The sequence below is a fragment of the Hyla sarda genome, chromosome 12 (assembly GCF_029499605.1).
Source record: "Hyla sarda isolate aHylSar1 chromosome 12, aHylSar1.hap1, whole genome shotgun sequence".
NCBI lineage: Eukaryota > Metazoa > Chordata > Amphibia > Anura > Hylidae > Hyla > Hyla sarda.
Window position 1 is genome coordinate 28,813,222 of NC_079200.1, and position 27,050 is coordinate 28,840,271.

General features: G+C 49.6%; 1 protein-coding gene across 1 annotated transcript in view; it reads left to right on the top strand.

Annotated features, from left to right (window-relative positions):
- TOP2A (DNA topoisomerase II alpha) overlaps positions 1–25,266 on the top strand; it is a 78,856-nt gene extending 53,590 nt beyond the window's left edge. The window contains exons 27-38 of the mRNA XM_056547505.1: positions 5,901–5,984; positions 6,111–6,308; positions 6,652–6,784; positions 6,864–7,010; positions 7,853–8,009; positions 8,414–8,490; positions 8,990–9,166; positions 21,720–21,882; positions 22,237–22,313; positions 23,077–23,253; positions 24,276–24,406; positions 24,540–25,266. Coding sequence (XP_056403480.1) covers positions 5,901–5,984; positions 6,111–6,308; positions 6,652–6,784; positions 6,864–7,010; positions 7,853–8,009; positions 8,414–8,490; positions 8,990–9,166; positions 21,720–21,882; positions 22,237–22,313; positions 23,077–23,253; positions 24,276–24,406; positions 24,540–24,695 — 1,677 coding nt within the window. The 3' untranslated portion in view covers positions 24,696–25,266. The remainder of the gene's footprint in view (positions 1–5,900; positions 5,985–6,110; positions 6,309–6,651; positions 6,785–6,863; positions 7,011–7,852; positions 8,010–8,413; positions 8,491–8,989; positions 9,167–21,719; positions 21,883–22,236; positions 22,314–23,076; positions 23,254–24,275; positions 24,407–24,539) is intronic.
- The last annotated feature ends 1,784 nt before the right edge of the window (positions 25,267–27,050 follow it).

Below are 27,050 nucleotides of genomic sequence, written 5' to 3' on the forward strand. Positions count from 1 at the left end.
TTATACTGGGGCTGAGCAGACATGTATGTGTGGTATTTTTTTCACAGTATTTCCGCAGCTGCATGAGGCAGCCGCGGTGCATATCTCTCCTTGCGGGCGCCCATTCTTACTTTCTTACTTACCGTTCTTACCTCGGCGCCCGTTCTTACTTTCATTTTGGCAGCGCGGCTGCCGACAGTATCTCGACCGGGCTACATTTTTTTACTGCGGGTGCTCGGCGCCCGTTCCTACTTTCGTTTCGGCAGTGCGGCTGCCGACAGTATCTTCCGCCCCCTCCCTCCCTTTCCCTGCAGGCGCATATGCGCTCGGGGCTGGGAGCGGGCGCCATTATGGACAGGGCTTTATTTTTATTCATTCGACAGTGCGGCTGCCAACGGTATGTTCCGCTCCCTTTCCGCGCAGGCGCATATACTCTCGCATATGCGCTCGGGAGCGGGCGCCATTAAGGTCCGGCCTGTATTTACTTCGGCGGCCCGGTGCGCGTTGACTCCGCCCACCCAGAGCCGCCGAAGCATGCATAAGGGCGCGAACTAAGCCCCAATCAGCGATGTGCACGCGCATGGTTTTTTTTTGTTGCAGGGCCAATCACAGAGCCCTTGTGTGTAGCACAGCCCCCTCTGGCTATTGGTTCAGAGGTTTTCTCATGTCAGCTGCAGTTCTCATGGGCATTGCAAAATGCTACTCACAGCTGCCTTAGGGTCTAAGGTTGTAACTTAAAAAAAAAAAAAGTCCGGTTCTGCCAAACCACTTGTTCGGCCTGCACACTGCTCCCCCAGACCCCCCTGCTATTCTACCCCGGTTGTTCTTCCAGACCCGGTGGGTTCGGCCGCCCCTCCAGCCTGGGTTCCCTCCCTCTGCCAGTCCATATCCGACTTGGCTCAGGTCTTCCCGTATGTGGTGGTTGCCTTGGAGAGGTCACTCCCTACACGGGCCCTCCGGTGGGTCCCGCTTTCCCCTATACTGCCGCTCTCGTAGCGTCATAGGGGTGTTCATCTGACTCATTCTCCGAGTCTTTGGGCAGGCACGGGCGCTCCCCTCACAGGCATTACCCCGTTGCTTCCACTTGTAGTACGAGTCGCTCCCCTAGTGGACGCTTCCATGGTCGCCGCTCTGGCTCTCCAGACCCGCTTATCAGGTCTGTCTCTCCCTCTTCCAGGGCCGCCTCACACATTCACATTCACCTGGAGAACTTGTGGATGAAGTTTCCGAGTTGCCTCTGACTCAGAGGACCGCACCGGTATGTCGTACATGGTGCACTCATTGGTTTTGGCCATAAGAGACCCCTTCCATCTAGAGGTCCCAGGAACTTCGTACGTGGCTCCAGATGTTCCCTTTCATCGTGCTCGACCCCTTCCAGGGCTGCCTCACCTCGTTCCCCTTCTCCTGAGGAACTTGGGGATGAGGTTTCCGATTTGGCCTCCGACTCTGAGGACTGCACGGATATGCCTCATGTGGTGTACTCATTGGTTTCGGCCATAAGAGACACCTCTCATCTAAAGGACCCAGGAACTTCGGACGTGGCTCCAGAAGTCTCCTTTCTTTGTGCGCCGTCCGGCACTCATGCTGAATTTGACGCCCTGCTGGCATCCGCCTGGATGCACCCTGAAAGAAGTTTCAGGAAACGAAGAAGGCAAAGGCGCAGTATCCCTTCGCCAAGGACCTCATTGCTCGGTGGGCCTCCTCTCCAACTGTGGATGCATCGGTCTCCTGCCTCTCTAAGGCGTCTACCCTGCCGTTGCGGCTGCCTTCAAGGATCCAGCGGACAAGAAGGTGGAAAACTTGGCTAAATTGGCTTTTGAGACAGCAGGTTTCTCACTAGCTCTCCATTGCTCCTTAGCTGGAGATTTTCTGTGTTCTGCTGCCACTGGCTACCTGGTAGCACTCCGTCGCTCCATGTGGCTTATTGCCTGGAAAGCGGTCTCTGCCTTCAGGAAATGAGGCAATGGACGAAAAGAGCTCCTTTTTGCCTCTGGATAAGGCGCGCAGAACCGCCTTCGGAGGTCCTTCTCCTTCCGGTCCTGTGGACCCTTGATACCAACAAGGGTCCAGCCAGGCGTCTTCATGGGCAGAGGGCTCCCTCTTTCCTAACCTGTCCCTCCTGGAGGTCGACTAACTGTACCGGCCGTTTTGCGGCCCCATCAGGCACCTGTAGGCCTACCTCGGCCTGAAGGGTCTCCCCCACCCGCCATCTTTTCCCGAGTGGTTGGTCGTCTCTTACTCTTGCGGGATGCCTGGACCACGCACATTCAGTATCTAATTTGCCTCCCTTCATGGGATTGCCTTTTCCTTCCCGGTCCTACTCTCTAGCAAAGGCAGTTCGGGGCACGCTCCAGTTCCCTTTCATCCAGGGAATAATTGTCCTGGTTCCTTCAGAGGAATGTTTTTGAGGTTTTCCTTTCCTGTGGTACCCAAGAAAGGCGTTTCTGTTCGCCCAATCTTGGTTCTCGAGCATCTCACCCAGCACATTCTGAGTGGAGTCTCTCCGTTCGGTGCTGGCGTCCATGGGTCAAGGGAGTTTTCTTCCTTGGTGGACATCAAGGATGTCGGTCATCAGCGGTACCTCCGCTTTGCAGTTCCGGACAGTCATTTTCTATTGTGGCTCTCCACTTCGGTCTGGCCACCTCTCCGCGGGCCCTTACCAAGGTTCTGGCATCTGTGATGGCCCTTTTACGGACAAGAGTGGTTTCAGTGATTCCTTACTTGGACGACCTGATCAGAGCTCCAACCAGGGCCCAGAATCTGGAGTGTCTTAATCTCCACGTCCGGACCTTGTCTCACTTCGGTTGGATGGTCAATCAGGACAAGTCCAACACCTCTCCTGGGGCTCCAATTCGACACGGCCTCTACACGCTTCGACTCCGCCGAACAATCGGCTGACTCTCTTGCAGGAGTCCGATGACTTAGGCTCCCTGCTCCAGTTTCCATTCGCTTTTGCATGGATCTCCTGGGTCGGTTGGTGGTGGCCGTACCATTCGCCCAGCTTCATCACCGACCTCTTCAACTGGTGATTCTCTTCCGGTGGGACAGGTCTCCTTTGTCTCTCGACCGCAAGTTCCTTCTCTCGGCAGTCTTGTTGGTCCCTTCTATGGTGGCTACGTTTCCCCCTGCTTTTTCAGGGGGGCTCCTTCCTACCAGTCTGTCGGACTGGGGAGGTTTTTTCAAGGACCGGCCTGTCTGGGCCTTGGTCCCCCGAGAAGTCCTTCTCCCCATCAACATGTTGGGACTAGGGCAATTCTATCTTTGCTTGCTTCGTTGGGAGGTTCCCTTCTGGGTGGGGCTCAGCTTTCCAGCCATCTCAGTGATCTTCATTCCGGACATAATCAACTGGGAGTGGTTTGTCCCAGCCGGTTCTTAGTCTTCGAGGAGAGTGGTCCCTACATCCGGAGGTGTTTGCGGTGACCTGCAGCCTCTGGGGCGCTCCATGCGTGGACCTCTGCACGTCCCGCCACAACCGAAGCGTTCCTCTCTTGGTCGGGCTTTGCCCTACCTTATGTTTCCTCCCCTTTCTCTCACAGCAGAGGGCGTTCCCGCTCAGACTGGCCCCGGCGGGCGTGGTACGTCATCACGGTCAGGCTCCTAACGACTTGCTGCGCCTTCCCTCTCATCCGGACCTTCTATCTCAGGTCCCCTATTTATTTACCGTCTCTGCTTTTGATGGAGTGCCGGTTGAGACCGCGGTTCTAAGGACCCGCGGTTTTCTCTTCCAAGTGGTTCGCACCATACCGAGGGCTCGCAAGCCTTCCTCTGCGAAGAATTACCACCATACCTGTTTTATTTTCGTTGGCGTGAAACTCAGCCTTTTTCTCCGGTCGTGGTTTTCCCTTCCCCGAACCCTTTTCCCTTCCAATAAGGGCTGGTCCTAGGCTTTGCTCTCAGCTGCCTTAAGGGTCAAAGCTAACCCTTTCTGTTCTTTTTCAACGTCCTCTGGCATTCAATTCTCATGTCCAGACTTGCTTCAGGGAGTGGCACACGCTGCCCCTCCTTATCGGTTCCCTTCTTCTCTAGGGATTTACACTTGGTCTTAGGTGCCCTACAAGGCGCTCCTCTTGAACCTCTCACGGACCGTCCTCTTCGCCTTCTTCCCTGGAAGGTGGCGTTCCTTAACGTGGCATGCTCTTACCTCTGTTAGGAGGGTGTTGGAGCTGGCAGCTCTCCTGCCGTTCTCCCTTCCTGGTTGTCTACCAGGACATGTTGTTTTCCGTCCAGGTCTGACCTTCTTACCGGATATGGTTTCAAGTTTTTCATCTCAATGAGGACATCGTCCTGCCGTCTTTTTGTCCGGCCCCTTCTCATCCCCGGGAGCGTTTGCCCCACAACCTTGTTGTGGTAAGGGCTGTTCGGACTTATCTCTGTCACCTTTTCCTTTTGACAGTGTGACTCCTTTTTTGTTTTTCCAGAAAGTTGTCGTACAGGACAACCTACTTCTACGGCCACCATTTTTAGGTGGATCCGATCTGCTATTTCGGAAGCCTACCGCTGCAAGGGGGAAGATCCCACCCTTCAGGGTTTTGGCTCATTCCAACCATTTTTCGGGGCATCCAGGGGCCTCCACTATGTGGTTTTGGCCTCTCAGTTCTGTAAAGCGACCACACGGTCATCTTTGCACACTTTCACAAGGTTCTACCAGATTCATACCTTTGCATCAGCTGATGCTACTCTGGGCTGTGGGGCGTTGCAGGCGGCGGTGGTCCAGCCGTCCACCTGACTGATCTCTTACCCACCCAAGGGACGGCTTTGGTACGTCCCATGGTCTGTGTCCCCCAATGGAGCCGATAGAGAAAAGGAGATTTTTATGCTTACCGTAAAATCTTTCTCGAAGGATCCATTGGGGGACACAGCTCCCACCCCTTTTTCTGGTATTCCTATTTCAGTTATCTGTCCGAAGGGTGTTCAGTTACCTTTTCTTCTAGTTGCTTGGACAGTTCGTGTTTTTTCTCTTGACCTGTCGGTCTTCTCCTATTGCTCTAGGACTAAAACTGATTAGCTCAGTGGCCAGTAGGCGGGTATATCCTGCTGGGAGGAGCTGACTTTTCTGGTTGCCATAGTGTCAAGCCTCCTAGAGACAGCAGCATACACCCATGGTTTGTGTCCCCCAATGGATCCTTCGAGAGAGATTTTACGGTAAGCATAAAAATCTCCTTTTTATTTTCTTCTTATATGCAAAGTTCATTTTCAGAGCAATGGAGGCATTCTCCAGCCTTTGGAGCAATACTCAAGCATTGCGGAAAAATTTGAGAAGACCGCCTCCATTGCACAGAAAGTAAAGTTTGTATCTAAGGAAAAACACACATTTCTTAGGAACGGCTGATCTTATTTTCTCCAGGTTAAGTGCATTTTATAACCTGTATATTCAGGTTAGTACAGGTGATGCTGCTGTCAGGTTCCCTTTTGAATAGTTATGGGTCTCTCCATTTTTACAATTTCTTAATATGCCCTCCTGCACCTGATATGAGGGTTAAGAGTTTCTGACAATTCAGGAAATCGGCAGACTGATGTGAACCTAGATTTCAAAATGTGAGTGAATATCAGGTGATGGGTGGGAATATAGTCTGAGTATGTATCAGGAATGCAAGCTTCTCAAAGTAAAACATTCACACACCCTGATTTTATAATCCCACCCATCACTCCCATTATTACAATTAAGTTCACACCCATGTGACAGTTCCCTGATTTGTCAAACTATTAACCCACATTGGCGCATCAAGAGACTAAACAAATGTGGAATTAGGGCACCATAAGCTAATTAATGATGATAACATCCCATTTCTTCAGGATGGCTACAGGACTCCTTTAAGCAGTGCCGATTTGTTGATCATGCTGTTGGCTAATAAATTAGCTTGTTTGATATAGAATATAATGTTTAGTATATGTATCTTATATTAAAGTGTTTTGTCTTTTAGATTGCAGAGCTTAAGGATCTCCAAAGGAAGTCTCCTCCTGATTTGTGGAAAGCAGACCTTGCTGCTTTTGCTGAAGAACTGGATGTAAGTCACGTCATCGACTCCTCTTCCTCACACTGCTTTATAGTTTGCTGTCATTAAACAAGTGAAATTGACTGTGTGATGGGTTTGTAAGAGTTTAGTAACTGTAGACTCATTTTTAAATGACAGCGTGTTGAAGAAAAGGATCGACTGGAGGAACAGCTTGGCATTCAAGGCAAGGTGGTGAAGGGCAAAAGTGGAAGACCACAGATGAAAAAGATGCAGTTACAGGAGATCTTGCCATCACCCCATGGGAGACGCATCATTCCTAGGATCACAACAGCTATGAAAGCAGAAGCTACGAAGAAGGTCCGAAAGAGAATTAAGGTTAGTTTGGTTATTGTGCATCTTTAATTTACATAGTAAAGACACCTAGGGAGGATTAAAAAAAAAAAAATAATAATAATTTTAATTTAAATCACATTTTACAAAAAATATAAATTTTGTGTCCATGTGTAAATGTCCAAAGTATTCAAAAAAAAAGTGCCTTAAATTAAAATGCCTGAGGACAGAATTGTATGTTGGTTACTTCACATCCCCCAAAAGAAAACATTGAGAAAAAAGCAAAGTGCCATCTACCCTCAGATCGTAAAAACAAAAACATTGTGCAAAAAAGGATATGGGGTCAATATATTGCAGTATAAAGCATTACACTGTACCACTCCACCAGGATGAAGACGTTGCTAAGAAGATGGACTTTGGAGATGACGAACAGCAGGAGAGCCCTGAGAACAGCCCGCAGAATAGTCCTGAAAGCATGTCTCTTACAGAAAGACTGGGCAAAAAAGTGAAAGCGGAGCCAGGTTTGTGCTTTTATATGGTTAAAGCTTTTGCTATGAAATTATTGATTTCTCATTTAACAGGCATATTTCAATTAAACAGGCACAAAAGCAATCAAAGGCAAGAAGCAGGCAACACTGCCATTTAAACCGGTGAAAAATGAGTCTAAAAGCCGCCTTATGGATTCAGACAGTGACTCTGAGCCAGAGGTGGTGGCTCCACGTGCTGTCCAGCCAAGACGGGCTGCTGGTAAGAACATATGCTTAGTACTTGAGCAGCAGGGAGTCATTGGTTACTGTTGACTTATAAACTATTAAAGGGGTATTCAGGCCAAAGACATCGTATCCCCTATCCAAAGGATAGGGGATAAGATGTCTGATCGTGGGGGGGCCCACCGCTGGGACACCCCATCACCACGATCTCCGTGCAGCACCCGGCATTCTCTGCTGGGCTGCTGCTTCAGGACTGGAGACTTGAGGTCACGCCCCCTTGTGACGTCATGCCATGCCCCTTCCATTCAAGTTTATGGGAGGGGGCGTGACTGTTTCTGAATGCCTGGTGCACAGAGATTGTGGGTGGGTCTTGGGAGAGGAGGAAAAAATATTTAAATGCAAGAATGTTATTTTCCTGGGACCTTAAAGGGATACTCTGGCGCTAAGACATCTAATCCCCTATCCAAAGGATAGGGGATAAGATGCCTGACCGCGGGGGTCTCGCCGCTGGGGACCCCCGTGAGCAGGCCACACCCCGTTAGAATCAGCCCCTGGAGCGTGCTCGCTCCGGGTCTGATTACTAGCGATCACAGGGACGGAGCATAGTGACGTTATGCTCCGCCCCCTCAATGCAAGCCTACAGAGGGGGCCTGACAGCTGTCATGGCTCCGCCCCCTCAATGCAAGCCTATCGCGGGGGCATGACAGCTGTCACGCCCCCTCCGTAGGCTTGCATTGAGGGGGTGGAGCGTGACGTCACTATGCTCCCTCCATGTGATCGCTAGTAATCAGACCAGGGGATAAGATGTCTTAGCGCCGGAGTACCCCTTTAAGGGGTTAACAAGTGTGACTGACATTCTATTTTTTTTTTTTTTTGTAGCAAATGTAAAGTATGTAATGGATTCAGATGATGACAACACGAATAAGCCTCCTGAAGATAGTGATATTGACAGTGATGCTCAGTTTGACCCCTGCGCACTTTCAGATGAGTCTTTTGAAGTTCCCAAACCAGCCAAAAAGACTAAAGTGGTTGCCAAGTATGTATTTATCAAGTCTTGTATTGTTAGTGTTCGGCAGCGTGTTAATTTTTTTTTTTTTTTTTTATTTTTTTTTATATATTACTATTGGAAATCCTAACTAATGTTAAATTCCAGTTATCCCTTATTAAAAAGCATATTGTGCGGAATACATTTTTACTAGATGCTTTTGCATGGAATAACAGTCTGCTGCACTAATTCAATGTAACAAAGTGGCAACCCCAATGTACAGTGGCTAAACCCTATAGATCCGTTTGATGTACAAGCTGGCAGAGTTTCTGGTGCATACAAAAAGCCACTTTAAGTAGTGTGAAAAGAAAAAGGTGCAAAAAATAATTTTAGATTTGTAACTGATTGCTCATTTCTACATGACCATTTACCAGCAAGATTTGTTTCCCACTTAGAAAGACTAAGAAAGATCCAAGTCCAGACAAAGTTAAAGAAGCTGTTCCCGAAAAAGCACCAACATTGTCCAAACCAGGTATTCATGAAACCCTCATGTCTCAATTGACACCTTTTGTTACAGGACCAGGTGTTACTGTGTTGCCAAGTTTTTAAAGTGTACTTGTCATTATCAAAAAAAAATTCACCCTGCAGTTATTGCCTGTGTGTGTCTGAGGAGTCCAAATACAGGAAGTGATGGTGGACAAGCGGGGCCCTGTACACTGGGGACAAGCGGGGCCCTGTACACTGGGGACAAGCGGGGCCCGGAGACACACAGGCAATAGCTGCAGGGGTAGCATTTTATCAGCCAAAAATATACACATTTTTTTTTAACCAATGTGTATTACAAATATACATATAATGGTATTATAGTATATAAAAAAAAAAAAAAAATTATGACAGGTACACTTTAATCGCTTTACCTACAGGATCTAGTGTGGTTTGCAGCTTCTGTTGCACTTACCTGACATTGTTTATGACGGTCACCCGTTACTATGGATCGGGTTCTCAGTCCTTTTTGTAAATTTTTCTTTTAGTGACATCAGTTATTGTCGACAGTGATGATGAGGCTCCAATTAAACCACCAGTAACAGAGGTCACTGCACCAGCAGCCACCAAGAAAAAACTTCATCCTGCACCAAAAAAAGCAGATGGAGAGGAAGCTGCTCCTAAAAAGCGTAGCAAGAAGGCGGCATCCACTGCTACAAAGAAGGGTGTGTACGAATATTCACAGAACCAAACATTGATTCATCCATAGGCCAGTTTCACACAGACATAATACCAGTGTATTTCAATGCTTGTATTACAACTGCAACTCTATGTAGCTGATCTGATGACCTACACCCACAGTTCAGGTTATAGGAAGCAAAGTTGTATTAAGGACATAGTAATGCACTTGTGTTGCACTCTGCCTTAAAGGGGTATTCCAGCTTTAGACATTTTATCCCCTATCAAAAGGATAGGGACTAAGATGTTTGATCGGGGTGGGGGGGCTGTTAGTTTTCTTGACTGGAGACATGATGTAACTCTATGCCCCCTCCATTCAGGTCTTTGGGAGGGGCGTAATGGGCGTGGCGTCATGTTTCAGGGGCGTGGTGTGGCATTATGTCACGTTTCCAGTCACGAAAACTTCAGGTTTCCGAGCCATGAGACGCAGCTCCGCACATAATGTGGGTGCTGCAGGGAGATCACAGGGGTCCCAGTGGCAGGCACCCCGCGATCAGACCTCTTATCCCCTATCCTTTGGATAAAATGTCTAAAGCTGGGATACCCCTTTAATAATCATCTTATATGTCAAAGATATTTACAAGAAACTAGCTTTACAATATAAAATATGACTTTAGGTTGAGGTTGTCCGTGTACTGCACCTTTCTAAAAGGTGTTCTGAGTCTTGCAAAATGTTCTATTATAGTATTAAGGGAGTGTGATGTGTTGTAATCAGATTTGCCATCTTTACTCAAGGTAACCCTTAACTGAGAAGGGTTCTGCCCATACAAGGCCAGCATCTTTTAATGCTTGCAATACATACAATGGGGGAGATTTTTCAAAACCTGTCTAGAGGAAAATTTGCCCATAGCAAACAATCAGATTCTTTCATTTTTAACAAGGCCTCTGCAAAATGAAAGAAGCGATCTGATTGGTTACTATGGGTAACTTTTCCTTTGCACAGTTTTGATAAATTTCCCCCAATATATACAAATTGCTGAAATATCTTTATAATAATCCTCTATCTCTGTCCAGCTCTCAACCATCCATGAATAGACATAATGGGAGAGATTTATTATAACGTGTAAAGGAAGTGTTATGCAGTTGCCCATATCACTAGGTCAACCAGATTGCTGCTTTCAAATGTTTTTTCTCTATCTGCTCCATTGGGGGACACAGACTCTGGGTATATGCTGCTGTCTCTAGGAGGCTTTACACTATGGTAACCAAAAAGTCGGCTCATCCCACCTTAAGGAGGTGGACACTGGTCTGGTGTTCTCCAAACCAGGTCTGATATATTTTTTTTTTTACGTTTAGGGAATGTGTTAGTGCTTTATTCCTTTTTATTTCTGTTTTCAGGTGGGGACTCAGGAATGCAATGTTAACTGTTTCCCCATTGCGAGAGGTGGCAGGCATCTTGGATGTACTGTTAACCCCCTCTCGCCAACGATCAGCGCTTGGGGTTGTACCTCATGGGTCCGGGTCCCCCTACCTCCCTGTTCGCCTCGCTATGAGTTTGGCTTACTGCAGGTGAAAATGCTGACTGAAGACTACATTGTGAAGACTTCTTTAGGTAAGTTCTTCAGCGTAGGTGAGTATTTTTCTCTCCCTAGGTCTTGCAACAGCTGGAGACTCAGTTTTTTTGGCCTATTCTACAGGAGCTGGGGCTGGCCGGGGGATGCTTTATTATTTGGGGAGCAGTGGCGCTATGGGGCAGTATTGTCTGTACGGGCACTTTGTTGAGAGATGTGTTTTACTATTCACGCTGCAGGTTTCCCTGCGGACGCGTGCGCCTTCTCCTCCTTTCGTTTTCGGCAGCTGCGGCTGCTGATGGCACTTCGCCCGCCCGGTCCCCGAGCGTGTTCGCTATAGGCAGCGTGTGCACTCGGGGTTCGGAGGAGGCGCCATTACTATGTCCTGCTGTGTTTCTTCGGCGGCCTGGCGGACGTTAGCTCCGCCCACCGGGCCGCATAAGCGCCTCAGCAGTGCGAAATAGCCGCCAGTCAGCGCAGTGCACGCGTTTGGGGCTGTGCAAGGGCCAATCCCAGTGCCCTTGCCCCTGACCTAGCTTTTTGCTCCTATTGGCCGGCGTCCTTTCTCTCCTCACAGACACGGTGTGGAGTTCTCCTCACAGCAGCTGCCTTGGGACGCAGACTTGGGTGAGACTGTTAATTTTTTGGCTATGTTCATGCCCAGAACTGTTCCTCCCTCTAAGCAGATATCGGGAACGTTAGTTTCACATTACGTTTGTAAAATTTGCTGTGCAAAAATGCTAGGTTCTGCTGAACCTACTTGTTCTGCCTGCTCCACTGCTCCCCCAGACCCCCCTGCTATTTCTAACCCAGGTGCTTCTTCAGACCCGGTGGGTTTGGCCACCCCTCCAGCCTGGGTTTCCTCCCTCTCCCAGTCTATATCAGACTTGGCACAGGTTTCCCATTCTGTGGTGACTGCCTTGGAGAGGTCTACCCTTCACCGGCCCTCAAGAAGGTCCCTTCCCTATGTTTCGTATAAGCGTAATAGGGGTGTCTCCTCTGATTCATCCCCGGAGTCTCCGGGTAGACACAGGCGTTCCTCTCGCAGGTCTCGCCCGACCGCTTCTTCAGGCCTCGCGTGTCACTCTTCCAGAGGATGTTCCCGTGGTCACCGCTCTGGCTCTCCTGAACCACGTACCAGGTCGGAGTCTCCCTCTTCTAGGGCCGCCTCCACTCGTTCACACTCTCCTGGAGATCAGGCGGACGAGGTTTCCATTTCAGCTTCCGATTCAGAGGACCGTTCGGACTCAGTGGACACGGTGAACTCATTGGTTATGGCCATAAAAGACACCTTTAACCTAGAGGACCCAGGAACTTCGGACGCAGCTCCAGAAGTATCCTTTCATCGTGCCCGACCGTCACCCAAAGTGTTCAGCTCTCACGCTTAATTTGATGCCATTCTAGAATCTGCCTGGAAGCACCCTGAAAAGAAGTTTCAGGGACTGAAGAAGGTTCAAGAGCGCTATCCTTTTGCCAAGGACCTTGCCTCCAAAGTGACTTCCTCTCCGTCGGTGGACCCTCCGGTTTCCCGCCTCTCTAAAGCTACCTCTTTACCGCTGGCGGATGCGGCTGCCTTCAATGATCCGGCAGACAAAAAGGTTGAGTCTTTAGCGAAGTATGCCTTTGAAGCAGCGGGTTCCTTCCTGCCTTCGCCTCCACCTGGGTGTCTAAGGCCCTTTCGGTTTGGCATTCCCAACTCCGTCAGGGCATTCTTTCGGGTTCTCCCCCGGAAGAATTGTCTGCTTTGGCTCTCCAATGTTCCAAAGCTGGAGATTTTCTGTGTTCTGCTTCTTTGCACTCAGCTCTTTGCCCTCCGTCGTTCCATTTGGCTTAAAACATGGAATGCGGATGCTGCTTCTAAGAACTCTCTCACTGAGCTTCTCTTTACCGGTTCTCGACTTTTCGGCAAGCGCCTGGATGAGATTATCTCTGAGGCGACAGGTGGCAAGAGCTCTTAATTACCTTAAAACAAGTCAAGAACTTCTTTCCGAAGAAACTCTTCTTCCTTTCGCTCCTTTCGGATGTCTGGCTCCTCTAAATGGTCTGGCCAGGCGCCTTCACGTGACAAGAAGACCCCCCTTTTCAAGGCACGTCCCTCTTGGAATTTGGACACCAACCGTTCTGACCGTTTTGCGGCCAAATCAGGCACCCGCAAACCCACTTCTGCTTGAAGGGACGCCCCCACCCGTAGCTTTTTCTCGGGTGGGAGGTCGCCTCTTGCTCTTTCGAGACGTTTGGACCACGCACATTCAGGACTCCTGGGTCAGGGACGTGGTATCCAACGGGTACCGGATAGAAATTGCCTCCCTTCTGAGGAATCATTTTTTTCAGTCACATGCTCCCCGATCTCCCTCACTTGCGATGGAATTTTGGGAGGCTCTTCAGTCCCTACTCGTCCAGGGTGTCATTATCCCAGTTCCTTCAAGGGAACGCTTTCAGGGTTTCTATTCCAATCTTTTCGTGGTTCCCAAGAAAAATGGTTCTGTGCGGCCAATCCTGGATCTCAAACATTTGTACCAACATCTTCTTAACCGCCATTTCCGAATGGAATCTCTCCGTTCGGTGGTGGCATCTATGGATCAAGGAGAGTTTCTTTCCTCGGTGGACATCAAGGATGCCTACATCCACGTTCCAATTTTTCCCGGTCACAAGCGGTACCTCCGCTTTGCGGTTCTGGAGGGTCATTATCAATTTGTGGCTCTCCCCTTCGGTCTGGCCACAGCGCCACGAGTCTTTACCAAGATTCTGGCGCCTGTGGTAGCTCTGTTACAGTCGAGGGGGGTTTTAGTGATACCCTACTTGGACGACCTCCTCATCAAGGCCTCCACCAGAGCCCAAGCTCTGGAGAATGTGAGCCTCACTCTTCAGTCTCTTCGGGTGGATGGTCAACCGAGACAAGTCAGTTCTCTCCCCCACCCAGTCTCTGATCTTCTTGGGGCGTCAGTTCGACTCTGCCTCGGCTCGGATTCGCCTCCCGCCGGACAAACGTCTGGCCCTCTTGTCGGGAGTCCGCTCCCTCCGGACACCATCCCCGGTCTGCATCCGTACTTGCATGGAAGTCCTGGGTCGGATGGTGGCAGCCATGGAGGCCGTACCCTTTGCCCAGTTTCATTATCGTCCTCTTTAGCTGGCGATTATTGCACGATGGGACAGGTCTCCTCTTTCTCTGGAACGCAAGATTACACTCCCTCCCTGGACCGGTCGGTCTCTGCGCTGGTGGCTCCGCTCCCCCCTTCTTCTTCGCGGGGGGGGGGGGGGGGGGGGGGGGGGGGGGGGGGGAGTAGCCCTTCTTTCCATAAATGTCCTGGAACTGAGGGCGATTTATCTTTGTCTGAAGCATTGGGAGTCCCTGCTTCAGGGCCACCCTGTTCGTGTCCAGTCGGACACCCCCACGGCTGTGGCGTACATCAACCGGCAGGGCGGCACTCGCAGCTCAGCAGCCATGTCCGAGGTGACAAAGATCCTCCTCCTGGGCGGAACAACTAGTTCCAGCCATTTCGGCAATTCACATTCCGGCAGTGCTCAACTCTGAAGCGGATTTCCTCACTCGATCCTCTGCCGACCCTGGAGAGTGGTCCCTTCTTCCGGACTTGTTCGCACAAGGCGGAAGGAGTCTCCGCCGTTCTGATGGCTCCAGACTGGCCTCGAAGGGCATGGTACGCCAACGTGGTCTGGCTTCTGGATGACGCCTTCCTCTTCGTCCAGACCTTCTGTCACAGGGTCCCCTTTGTCACCCCAATTTACAGTCTCATTCGGCGTGGTGGTTGAGACCGCGGTTCTAAGGGCCCGCGGCTTCTCTCCCCAGGTAATTCGCACCATGCTCAGGGCTCGCAAGCCCTCCTCTGCAAAAATTTACTTACTATCTTTGGTGCGAAGCTCAGTCCTTTTCTCCAGTTACCTTTTCCGTTCTCAGTTTCTCCTCCTTTTTACAGTCGGGGTTGGAACAAGGGCTGGCTCTCAGCTCCCTTAAGGGTCAGGTTTCGGCCCTTTCCATTCTCTTTCAGAGTCCTCTGGCTTCCAACTCGCATGTCCGGACCTTCCTTCAGTGCGTGGCACATGCCGTCCCTCCTTATCGGTCCCCTTCTCCCCATTGGGGCTTGAACTTAGTTCTAGGCGCTCTCCAGGGCGCACCTTTTGAGCCTCTTAGGGAGCTTCCCCTTCGCCTCCTGTCCTGGAAGGTGGCTTTTCTTATAGCTATTACCTCCATTAGGAGAGTATCTGAACTGGCAGCTCTGTCCTGCCGTTCTGCTTTCCTGATAATTCATCAGGACAAGGTTGTTTTCCGTCCAGATCAGTCTTTCTTGCCTAAGGTCGTTTCGGCTTTTCATCTCAACGAGGACAACGTCCTTTTGTCCCGCTCCTTCTCATCCCAGGGAGTGCCTGCTCCACAAATTGGATGTGGTGCGAGCTGTTCGGACTTATCTTTCCGTAACCTCTTCCTTTCCTCAGTGCGATTCTTTTTTTCGTCCTCACAGAAGGCCGTCGGAATGGACAGCCTGCTTCTAAGGCCACCATTTCTCGGTGGATCCGATGTGCTATTTCGGAAGCTTACCGCTACAAGGGGAGGACCCCACCCTTCAGGGTTTTGGCTCATTCCACCTGCTCTGTGGGAGCATCCTGGGCTTTCCGAAACAAGGCCTCGGCCTCGCAGATCTGTAAAGCTTCCACCTGGTCGTCTTTGCACCCTTTTTCGAGATTCTACCAGGTTCATACTTTCACATTGGCCGATGCTAGTCTGGGCCATAAGGTGTTGCAGGCGGCGGTGGTACAGCCGACTGCCTGACCTTTTTTCTCTGCCCACCCAAGGAACGGCTTTGGTATGTAAGTCTTTTCTCTAAGGATCCATTGGGGGGACACAGCTCCCGCCCTTCTCTGGGGTTCCTTTTCGGTTATCTGTCCGAGGGAGTGTTCAGTCAGTTTTTCCTCTGGTTCTCGGACAGTTCATGTTTTTTTTCCTTTGACCTGTCGGTCTCCTCCTATTGCTCTGGGACTAAAACTGAATTGTTAGTTTTTTATTCCTTTTTCTTTCCTGTTTTCAGGTGGGGACTCAGGGACTCCGGTTCCCTGTTTCCCGATTACGAGTAAGGGGGCACAGACATTGCGTATATGCGCTGTTCACCCCCCCTCGCCAACGGTCAGCGCCTGGGTTGGTACCTCATGGGTTCGGGTCCCCCTATTTCCCTGCTCGCCTCGCTCGCGCATAGCAGCCAGGCGTGATGCAGGTAACTAAAGCTGACTGAAGACTCCATTAGGTAAGTTCTTCTGACTGAGGTAAGTACTTTTCCCTTTTTTCTCCTAGGTGCGGACTTGCAACCTCTGGAGACCCCCATTTTTTGGCCCACCTTTTCAGGTTATGGGGCTGGCTCATACAGGGGCTGGACTTTTATTCTGGGGGAGCAGTGGCATCTTAGGGGGCATGTACTCTATGCTTTACATAGTGTACTTCACTGTGTGTATATGTGTGGTTACTTTTGACTACGACCGTTACGCCTTATATGCGGCTGACAGCCGCGGCACTGGTACTGGCCGGACACTCTCTGTGCCGGCTAACTTTCACTTTCTCCTGCAGTCTCTGCCGGCGTATTGGCCGCCCGCTCTATTCCCTCGAGCGCATATGCGGCTGACATGTGCGCTCGGGACAAGGAGTGGGCACCATTACAGCTTCTTCTCGGCCTGCCTATAGCTCCACCCACAGGGCTGTCGGAGCTCTTCAGAGGCGCGAAGTAGCCTCCAATCTGCGCCGTGGGTGCGTTTCCAGTTAGAAGGGGCCATTTAGTTAGTGCCTCTGTGTCAGGCACGCCCCCCTCTACTATTGGCTGGCCTGTTTCTCACACTAGCTGCACGGAGCAGAGTTCTCCTCACTGCAGCTGCCAGGGGACACAGACTAGGGTGAGAAAGTTCCTGTCTGTTTTTTTCTCATAATGTCCGTACCCAGAGCTGTTCCTCCCTCTAAACAGAAACCTGTAACGTCAGTGACTTATTTTGTCTGTAAGCGCTGTAGTACCAAGATGCTTGGCTCTACTGAGCCCACTTGCCCTGCCTGCTCCCCCAGACCCCCTGGTACCCCCTGATGCCCTTTTGGTTCCAGTGGATTCAGCTGCTCCACCGGCCTGGGTTTCTTCCCTGACCCAGTATATGGCTGACTTGACCCAAGTCTCCCGTTCGGTGGCTGAGGCCTCCCGTGAAATGGTGTCCGCCTTGAAGGGGTCTTCCCTGCGCAGGGCCTCTGAGAGGGCCCGCTCCTCGTCTCCACATACTTCACGCTCTCACAAGCGTACTAGGGGTGCCTCGTCTGACTTTCATTGAGTCTTCAGATAGACATGAGCGTTCCCCTCATGGGTCCCGCCCCCCCCTGTCATCTGGGCTCAAACGTCGCTCCTCTAGAGGACGTTCTCTGAGTCGCTGCTCTGCCACGCCAGAGCCGCGTACCCCGGTCAGGGTCGCCCCCCCTCCAGGACTGCCTCTACTCGTTCACATTCTCCTGGTGAACTGGTGGACGAGGCTTCCTAGCCGGCATCTGACTCGGAGGACCGCTCGGACTCAGTTGAAATGGTGAACTCATTGGTGACAGCCATAAGAGACACCTTTCACTTAGAAGATCCAGGATCTTCGGATGTCACTCCAGGAGTATCCTTTCATCGTGCTAAGCCAGCACCTCAAAGGTTCAGCTCTCACACTGACTTTGACGACATTCTGGAATCTGCATGGAAACATCGGGACAAGAGGTTCTCGGGAATCAAGATGATTCAAGAACGTTATCCATTTGACAAAGATGTTATCCATTTGTCACTAAGGTGGTTTCCCCTCCCTCAGTGGATCCACGAATCTCCCGGATCTCTAAGGTGACTACACTGCATTTGGCATTTCCCGCTGCCTTCAAGGATTCCACGGACAAGAAGGTAGAATCCTTAGCGAAGTTTGCCTCTGAAGCAGCTGGCTCTTCTCTTCTTCCCATCTTCGCCTCGACATGGGTGTCCAAGGCCCTGTCGGAGTGGTGCCAAAAGCTCCATCAGGGTATCTTAGCGGGATCCCCCCCAGAGGATCTAGCTGCTCTGGCTCTCCAATGCTCTAAAGCTGGGGACTTCCTGTGCGCAGCTTCCATGCAGTCAGCCCATTGTTCTGCCTTTGCTGTGTGTCACCTATCGGCTCTCCGCTGCTCTATGTGGCTTAAAGCTTGGAATGCGGATACCGCTTCCAAAAGGTCTCTAACTGAGCTTCCTTTTACTGGTGGCCATCTTTTCGGCAAGCGCCTTGATGAGATTATCTCTGAGGCGACGGGAGGTAGGAGTTCCTTGTTGCCTCAAAATAAGGCTCGCTCTACTTCCCAAAGGAAGTCCTTTTCCTTTCGGACCTCTGGCTCCAGCAAAGGGTCCGGGCAGGCGCCCTCGCGGGACAAGAAGGCTCCCTCGTTCTGGGCTCGCCCGTCTTGGAAGTCGGACTCCAACCAGTCCGGCCGTTTTGCGCCCAAATCGGGCAACCGCAAACCCACTTCTGCAGGCAGTGAGGCCCCCACCCGCGTTTTTTTTCTCGGGTGGGAGGTCGTCTCTTACTTTTTCGAGACATCTGGACCTCACACATTCAGGACTCTTGGGTCAGGGACGTGGTGTCCAACGGTTACCGAATCGAATTCGCCTCCCTTCCGAGGGATTGCTTTTTTCGATCCCGGGCCCCCCGGTCTCCTTCTCTGGCGAAGCAATTTTGAGAGTCTCTCCAGTCTCTGCTTCTACAGGGGGTTATCGTTGCCGTTCCTCCATGGGAACGGTTTCGGGTTTTCTATTCCAATCTTTTTGAGGTTCCCAAGGAGGACGGTTCTGTGCGACCAATCCTACACCTCAAGTGTCTCAACCGTTCTCTTCTTATCCGCCACTTCCGAATGGAATCTCTCCGTTCGGTGGTGGCGTCCCTGGAACAAGGGGAGTTCCTTTCATCGGTGGACGTCAAGGATGCCTACCTCCCATGTGCCAATATTTCCAGGCAATCATCGGTACCTCCGCTTTGCGGTTCCGGAGGGGCATTTTCAATTCGTAGCCCTCCCCTTTGGTCTGGCCATGGCTCCTCTGGTCTTTACAAAGATCCTTGCGCCAGTGATGGGCCTGTTACGGTCGAGGGGAATCTCGGTGATTCCCTACCTGGACGACCTTCTCATCAAGGCTCCAACCAGAGCCCAGACTCTGGAGAATGTGGACGTCACTCTCCACACTCTGGATCACTTCGGGTGGAAGGTCAACCGGAACAAGTCTGTCCTCCGTCCTACCCAGTCTCTAACCTTCTTGGGACTTGGCTTCAACGCGGCCTCTGCCCGAATTCGCCTCCCGCCATTCGCACTTCTGTCGGGGGTCCGCTCCCTTCGGACCCAGGTCTCAGTCCCCATCCGCACTTGTATGGAAGTCCTGGGTCGGATGGTGGCAACTATGGAGGCCGTACCCTTTGCCCAGTTTCATTACCACCCCCTTCAACTGGCGATTCTCTCTCTCGATGGGACAGGTCTCCTCTGTCCCTCGATCGTTAGATTGTTCTCCCTCGCAGGGTCCGTCAGTCTCTGCTCTGGTGGCTCCGCTCCCCCCTTCTTCTCCAAGGGCGGTCATTTCTTCCGGCAGGTAGTTACAACGGATGCCAGCCTGTTGGGCTGGGGCGGCGTGTTCAGGGATTGGACGGTTCAGGGACTCTGGTCTCCCCGAGAGACCCTTCTTCCGATAAACATATTGGAATTACGGGCGATTCTTCTTTGTCTTCTTCATTGGGAGTCCCGTCTTCAGTCCCGTCCTGTCCGCGTCCAGTCGGATAACGCCACGGCCGTGGCGTACATAAATCGACAAGGCGGCACTCGCAGCTCGGCAGCCATGGCCGAGGTGACCAAGATTCTCACCTGGGCGGAAAGCAAGGTTCCAGGCATTTCAGCGATTCACATTCCGGGAGTGCTCAACTGGGAAGCTGACTTCCTCAGTCGGTCCTTACCCGACGAGTGGTCTGTACATCCAGAGGTCTTCGCGCAACTCTGCGATCTCTGGGGTATTCCAGACGTGGACCTCTTCGCGTCCTGGCACAATCGGAAGATCCTTCCTTTTGTGTCCGTGCCGGGACCCTCAGGCTCTGGCCGTGGATGCCCTAGTGATTCCTTGGGCGGGGTTTGCCCTACCCTATCTGTTCCCTCCCCTTCCGCTCCTTCCCAGGGTTCTGAGGAAGCTCAAAACAGAGGACGTCCCCGCCATTCTGGCAGCTCTAGATTGGCCCCGAAGGTCGTGGTACGCCGACGTAGTCAGGCTCCTGGACGACTCTCCACTGCGCCTTCTGCTCCGTCTAGACCTGCTCTCTCAGGGTCCTCTTTGCCACCCTAATTTACAGTTGCTGCATTTCACGGCGTGGCGGTTGAGACCGCAGTTGTGAGGGCCCGCGGGTTCTCTTCCCAAGTCATTCACACCATGCTCAGGGCTCGTAAGCCCTCCTCCGCAAGAATTTTCCACCGTACTTGGCGGTCTTATTTTTGTTGGTGTGAAGCTCAGGACTTATCCCCTGTAACTTTTTCGGTTCCCCGTCTTCTCTGCTTTTTGCAGTCGGGTCTGGAACTGGGGTTATCTCTCAGTTCCCTTAAAGGTCAGGTTTCGGCCCTTGCTATTCTTTTCCAGCGGCCTCTGGCTTCTAATTCTCATGTGTGGACCTTCCTTCAAGGAGTGGCGCATGCTGTTCCTCATCGGTCACCCTCTCCCCCTTGGGAATCTGGTTCTGAGTGCCCTCCAGGGTGAACCCTTTGAGCCCCTTAGAGCTTTCTTGGAAAGTGGCGTTTCTTGTTGCTATCACCTCCATCCGGAGCGTGTCTGAATTGGCAGCTCTCTCCTGCCGTTTCTGGTGATCCACCAGGACAAGGCTGTTTTCCGGCCAGATCCTTCCTTTTTGCCTAAGGTGGTTTCAGTCTATCATCTCAATGAGGACATTGTCCTCCTGTCTTTTTGTCCTTCTCATCCTAAGGAGCGCTTACTACACAAGCTGTTGTTCGGGCCGTTCGGTATTATCTCTCCATCACTTCTTCGCTTCGTCAGTGTGATTCCTTTTTCGTCCTTACAGAAGGTCGTCGTAAGGGACAGTCTGCTTCCAAGGCCACCATTTCTCGGTGGATTCGATCCGCCATTTCGGAAGCCTATCGCTGTAAGGGGAAGATTCCTCCTTTCAGGGTTGTGGCTCATTCTACCCGTTCTGTTGGGGCATCCTGGGCTCTCCAGGATAGAGCCTTGGCCTCGCAGATTTGCAAGTTGGCTACCTGGTCGTCTTTGCACACTTTCTCGAGGTTCTACCGAGTTCATACCTTCGTATCGGCTGATGCTAGTTTGTTTACTTACCGTTTAATCTTTCTCGGAGGATCCATTGGGGGACACAGCTCCCGCCCTTTTTGGGGTTTCCTTTAGTTCTCTGTCCGAGGGTGTGTTCAGTTATGTTTTTTCTTCTGGTTCTCGGACAGTTTGGGTTTTCTTTGACCTGTTGGTCCTCTCCTATTGCTCTGGAACTTAAACTGATTACCTCTGGGCCTGAAGGCGGGTATATGCTGCTGGGAGGAGCCGACTTTTTTTTATTTTTTATTACCATAGTGTCACACCTCCACAGCAGCATACACCCACGTTTTGTGTCCCCCAATGGATCCTCCGAGAGAGATTTTACGGTAAGTAAACAAAAATCTCATTTTTTTTTAATATAAATCTCAGAAAAGTAAAAACAGCAATCTAGTTGGTTGCTATGGGCAACTGCACCACTCATCCTCTACACAGCTTTTGATAATCTCCCTCATGTGAATTTTAAGGAGTGGCATCAAAAACTTATTTCAAATATTAATTATTGATTTATGTTTAATTTTTACTTTGCATTTTATGGCTGTTACAAAGTAGAATTGGTTCAGCGAAAAAACAAGCAATCGTATGGCTCTGTAGAGGAAACAATTTGTTATGGCTCTTGGGAGAGGAGGAAAAAAATATATAAATGCAAGAATGTTATTTTCCTGGGTCCTTAAGGGGTTAACTAGTGTGACTGACTTTTTTTTTTGTAGCAAATGTAAAGTATCTAATGGATTCAGATGACGACAACACGAATAAGTCTCCTGAAGACAGTGATATTGACAGTGATGCTCAGTTTGACCCCTGCGCGCTTTCAGATGATGATGAGTCTTTTGAAGTTCCCAAACCAGCCAAAAAGACTAAAGTGGTTGCCAAGTATGTATTTATCAAGTCTTGTATTGTTAGTGTTAGTCAGCGTGCATGTTTCTTTTAGTTTTCTTTACAATAAATAGAATTTACTATTTGGAAATCCTAACTTATGTTAAATTCCAGTTATCATCCCTTTTTAAAAAGCATATTGTATAGAATACATTTTTACTGTATGCTTTTGCATGGAATAGCAGTCTGCTGCACCAATTCAATGTAACAAAGCGGCAACCCCAATGTACAGCGGCTAAACCCTATAGATCCATTTGATGTACAAGTTGGCAGAGTTTCTGGTGCATACAAAAAGCCACTTAAAGTTTCTACATGACCACTTACCAGCAAGATGTTTTTTACCCCACTTAGGAAGACTAAGAAAGATCCAAGTCCAGACAAAGTTAAAGAAGCTGTTCCAGAAAAAGCACCAACATTGTCCAAACCAGGTATTCATGAAACCCTCATTTGATACATTTTTTACAGGACCAGGTGTTACTGTGTTGCCCAGTTTTTAAAGTGTACCTTTCATTATCAAAAAATTTGTATTTTTCACCCTGCAGCTATTGCCTGTGTGTCTGAGGAGTCCAAATACAGGAAGTGATGGTGGACGAGCGGGGCTCTGTGCACTGGGGACGAGCGGGGCTCTGTGCACTGGGGACGAGCGGGGCTCTGTGCACTGGGGACGAGCGGGGCTCTGTGCACTGGGGACGAGCGGGGCTCTGTGCACTGGGGACGAGCGGGGCTCTGTGCACTGGGGACGGGCGGGGCTCTGTGCACTGGGGACGGGCGGGGCTCTGTGCACTGGGGACGGGCGGGGCTCTGTGCACTGGGGACGGGCGGGGCTCCCTATTCATATAGGATGATACAGTCCAGGAGCCTGCACAGATCCCTGCTTGTCCTGCCCTCACTTCCTGTATTTGGACTCTTCAGAGACATACAGGCAATAGCTGCAGGGGTAGCATTTTATCAGCCAAAAATATACTTTTTTTTTTTTTTTATCAATGTGTATTAAAGATATGCACATAATGGTATTTAAAATATATTAAAAAAAAATAAAAAAATTGACAGATACACTTTAATAAATCGCTGCTTTAACTACAGGATCTAGTGTGGTTTGCAGCTTCTGTTGCACTTACCTGACATTGTTTATGACGGTCACCCGTTACTATGGATCGGGTTCTCAGTCCTTTTTGTAAATTTTTCTTTTAGTGACATCAGTTATGGTCGACAGTGATGATGAGGCTCCAATTAAACCACCAGTAACCGAGGTCACTGCACCAGCAGCCACCAAGAAAAAACTTCATCCTGCACCAAAAAAAGCAGATGGAGTGGAAGCTGCTCCTAAAAAGCGTAGCAAGAAGGCGGCATCCACTGCTACAAAGAAGGGTGTGTACGAATATTCACAGAACCAAACATTGATTCATCCATAGGCCAGTTTCACACAGACATAATACCAGTGTATTTCAATTCTTGTATTACAACTGCAACTCTATGTAGCTGGTCTGATGACCTACACCCACAGTTACAAAGTTGTACTAAGGACATAGTAATGCACTTGTGGTAGCACTCTGCCTTAAAAGGGGTATTCCGGTTTTAGACATTTTATTCTCTATCCAAAGGATAGGGGATAAGATGTCTGATCGCGGGGGGCCCGCCGCTGGGACCCCCACTATATCGCATTATGTGCGGAACTGCATCTCCAGCTTGGAAACTGTTCATTTTCGTGACTGTCTCTCATGATGTCACGTCACACACCTCCATGTCTTTGGGAGGGGCATAACTGCCGTTACACCCCCTCCCATAGACATGAAAGGAGGGGGATGTGGCGTTGTCACGTCTCCAGTCACGAAAATGAACGGTTTCTGAGCCTGGAGACGCAGCTCCACACATAGTGTGTGCTGCAGGGAGATCCCTTTGGGGATACCCCTTTAATAGTCTTCATTTCACATGTCAAAGATATCTACAGGAAACTAGCTTTACAATATTAAATATAACTTTAGGTTGAGGTTGTCCGTGTACTGCACCTTTCTAAAAGGTGTTCTGAGTCTTGCAGAATGTTCTATTATAGTATAAGGAGAGTGTGATGTGTTGTAATCAGATTTGCCATCTTTACTCAAGGTAACCCTTAACTGAGAAGGGTTCTGCCCATACAAGGCCAGCATCTTTTAATGCTTGCAATACATACAATGGGGGAGATTTATCAAAACCTGTCTAGAGGAAAATTTGCCCATAGCAAACAATCAGATTCCCTCTTTCATTTTTAACAATGCCTCTGCGAAATGAAAGAAGCGATCTGGTTGGTTGCTATGGGCAACTGGGTAACTTTTCCTTTGCACATGTTTTGATAAATTTCCCCCAATATATACAAATTGCTGAAAGATTTATATAATAATCCTCTATCTGTCCAGATCAACCATCCATCTTGGAAGCGCTGACCAAGCCAAAGCCACCTGCCAAGACAACAAAACCACGCAAGAGGAAGAACTCAGATTCTGACTCTGATTCAGATTTTGGTATTAAGAAAACTAAACCATCAAAGGTAAGAATCGGTTGGACAATAACCCAAATTGAATGTAGTTCCCTAGCAGAGTATTGTGTGTTCTATATAGCAGTATTTTTCATGCTTTGTATAGGTCAATGTAAATATTTCCTTTTTTTTTTTCCCCCTTTAGAAATCAAAGGCAGTGGATGACGATGACTTTGAATTGAGCAAAGACCTTTCGGATTCAGAGGCCGGTGCCAGCATTGCACCAGCTCGATCCAGAACTGCTCGTGCAAAGAAGCCTATGACTTATATAGAGGATTCTGATGATGATGACATGTTCTAATCCCTTTCCACACCGCTATGTTTCTTGCTAACAGATGAAGGCAGCTAGTAACTTTTCAATAGCACTGCACAAAGGAAGATCTTATCAGTATCTCACAAGATGTTCTGCTGAAAAGTGACATTTGTTTATTCTAAAATCTAAGAATAGTTTTAAGCTTGTTGGGTTTTAGGCACTGCCAAGTTATTTATTACCACCCGCATATTTATAACGACTCCAAAGTCTCTGTGGGTGTTCGGGCTGTTGGCAGTTTTTGACATTTGTTCTGTTGGTACCCGCTCTTGAGAATTTACATAGATTTTAATCTTCTTTATATTCTCCAGCTGTAGCTCTGTACAGTAGTGAGTCTTTTGAGAATCAGTCTGACTTTTTGACCTACAGGGGGGTATTTTTAGAGTTTAGTCAGCCAGTTGGTATATGTCATGTTTGCTGATAAGTATCTCATTGATACAGATTTTATTCGTCAACTGCACATGGTCTCTTGAGAGGCACTTGCATATATTTTTATGTTGTCTGTACTGTCATTCTATTTGTCCGTTTTTCTTAACACTTTGTAATAAAGACCCAAAAAGAACTTGTGGTAGTCATTCATTTTTTTTTTTTTTTTAAGTCCACTTTTTAATGGCCACTTTTTTTAATACTTTTATAATTAAAAACATTGTCAAGATGGATAGGTCGGCTTAGGCCATGCCCCTTTTTACATGTCACACCCTTTATGTATATGCCACACCATGGTTATTTCTCAATAATTGCTCAGCCCTATTTATCGCCCTCTTATGTTCCACACACACTACCTTATTTTCCCATTTAACATAAATAAACATTTGCTATCGCTGCGTGTGTAAATGTCCAAACTATTAAAATGTTTGATCTCTACGGTGAACAGCTTAACCGTTAAAAAACGAACATCAAAAATACAAATTTTTAGTCACATTAATAAAACGATCAAAAAGTCCCATTAAAACAAACAGATCACAACGCAAATAAATGAGCCCCTCATATGGAAAAATAATTTATAGGGATCAGTAAAGGACAATTTTATAAATTCCAAATTTTGTTAAAAAGTACAGAAGAATAAACATAAGGTATCATTTCTCATTCAGCTCCATTGGGGGACACAGGAACCGTGGGTATATCTTTCTGCCACTAGGAGGCTGACACTAGGCATACAAAAAAGAAGTCTGCCCCTCCCAGCAGGGTATACCCCACCTGCCTTAGAGACACTCAGGTTTTTTTTATCCTGATTCATCTCCTGAAAACAGGTGCTGCTCGCGCTCCAGATCTCCCACTCCTAGGCAGCGTTCCCGGTCACGCGACCGCTCTCCTAGGGACCGTTCCCTGAACCGCCATTCTAGATCCCGGTCACCTAGATCGGGAGCCTCCACTAACCGTTCCCAATCTCCGGGACTCTGGCGGACTCTGACCCTCATTCGGATTCTGAAGAGCTGTCCTCCATGTCTGACTTGGTGGACGGCTTGGTGTCTGCAGTCAGGGGCACTTTCCATCTACAGGACCCTGGACCTTCGGACCCTGCTCCTGAAGTTTCCTTTGCCCGTATTCCCCGTTCGCCAAAGTTTTTCCATCCTCATAAGTAGTTTGATGTACTTCTGGAGACCGCCTGGAAGCTTCCGGAGAAGCGCTTCCAAGGCACTAAAGGGTTAAAGACTTTGTGTCCATTCCCTCAGGACCTTAACTCTAAATGGACTGTTCCACCATCTGTGGACCCCCCAGTCTCCCGTTTATCCAAATCCACCACTCTACCGTTGGCAGATGCCGCTTCCTTTAAAGGGGTAGTCCAGTGGTGAAAAACGTATCCCCTATCCTAAGGATAAGGGGATAAGTTTGAGATCACGGGGGGTCCGACCGCTGGGGCCCCCTGCGATCTCTCTGTACAGGGGCCAGGCTCTCCGGCCAGATAGCGGGTGTCGACCCCCGCACGAAGTGGTGGCCGACACGCCCCCTCAATACATCTCTATGGCAGAGCCGGAGATTGCCGAAGGCAGCGCTTCGGCTCTGCCATAGTTGTATTGAGGGGGCGTGTCGGCCGCCACTTTGTGCGGAGGTCGACACGCCCCCTTCCCGCGGGCTGTCGGGGCTCCGTATAGGAGATTGCAGGGGGCCCCAGCGGTCGGACCCCCCGCGATCTGCAACTTATCCCCTATCCTTAGGATAGGGGATAAGTTGGTCACCACTGGACTACTCCTTTAAGGATCCCGCGGACAAGCGGGTCGAGAATTTGGCCAAATACGCATTTGAAGCAGTGGAATCCTCCCTGCTCCCAGCCTTCTCTTCAACCTGGGTTGCAAAGGCTTTAGCGGTGTGGGCTTCTCAGTTTCGTCAAGGGCTGTTGTCCGGGGC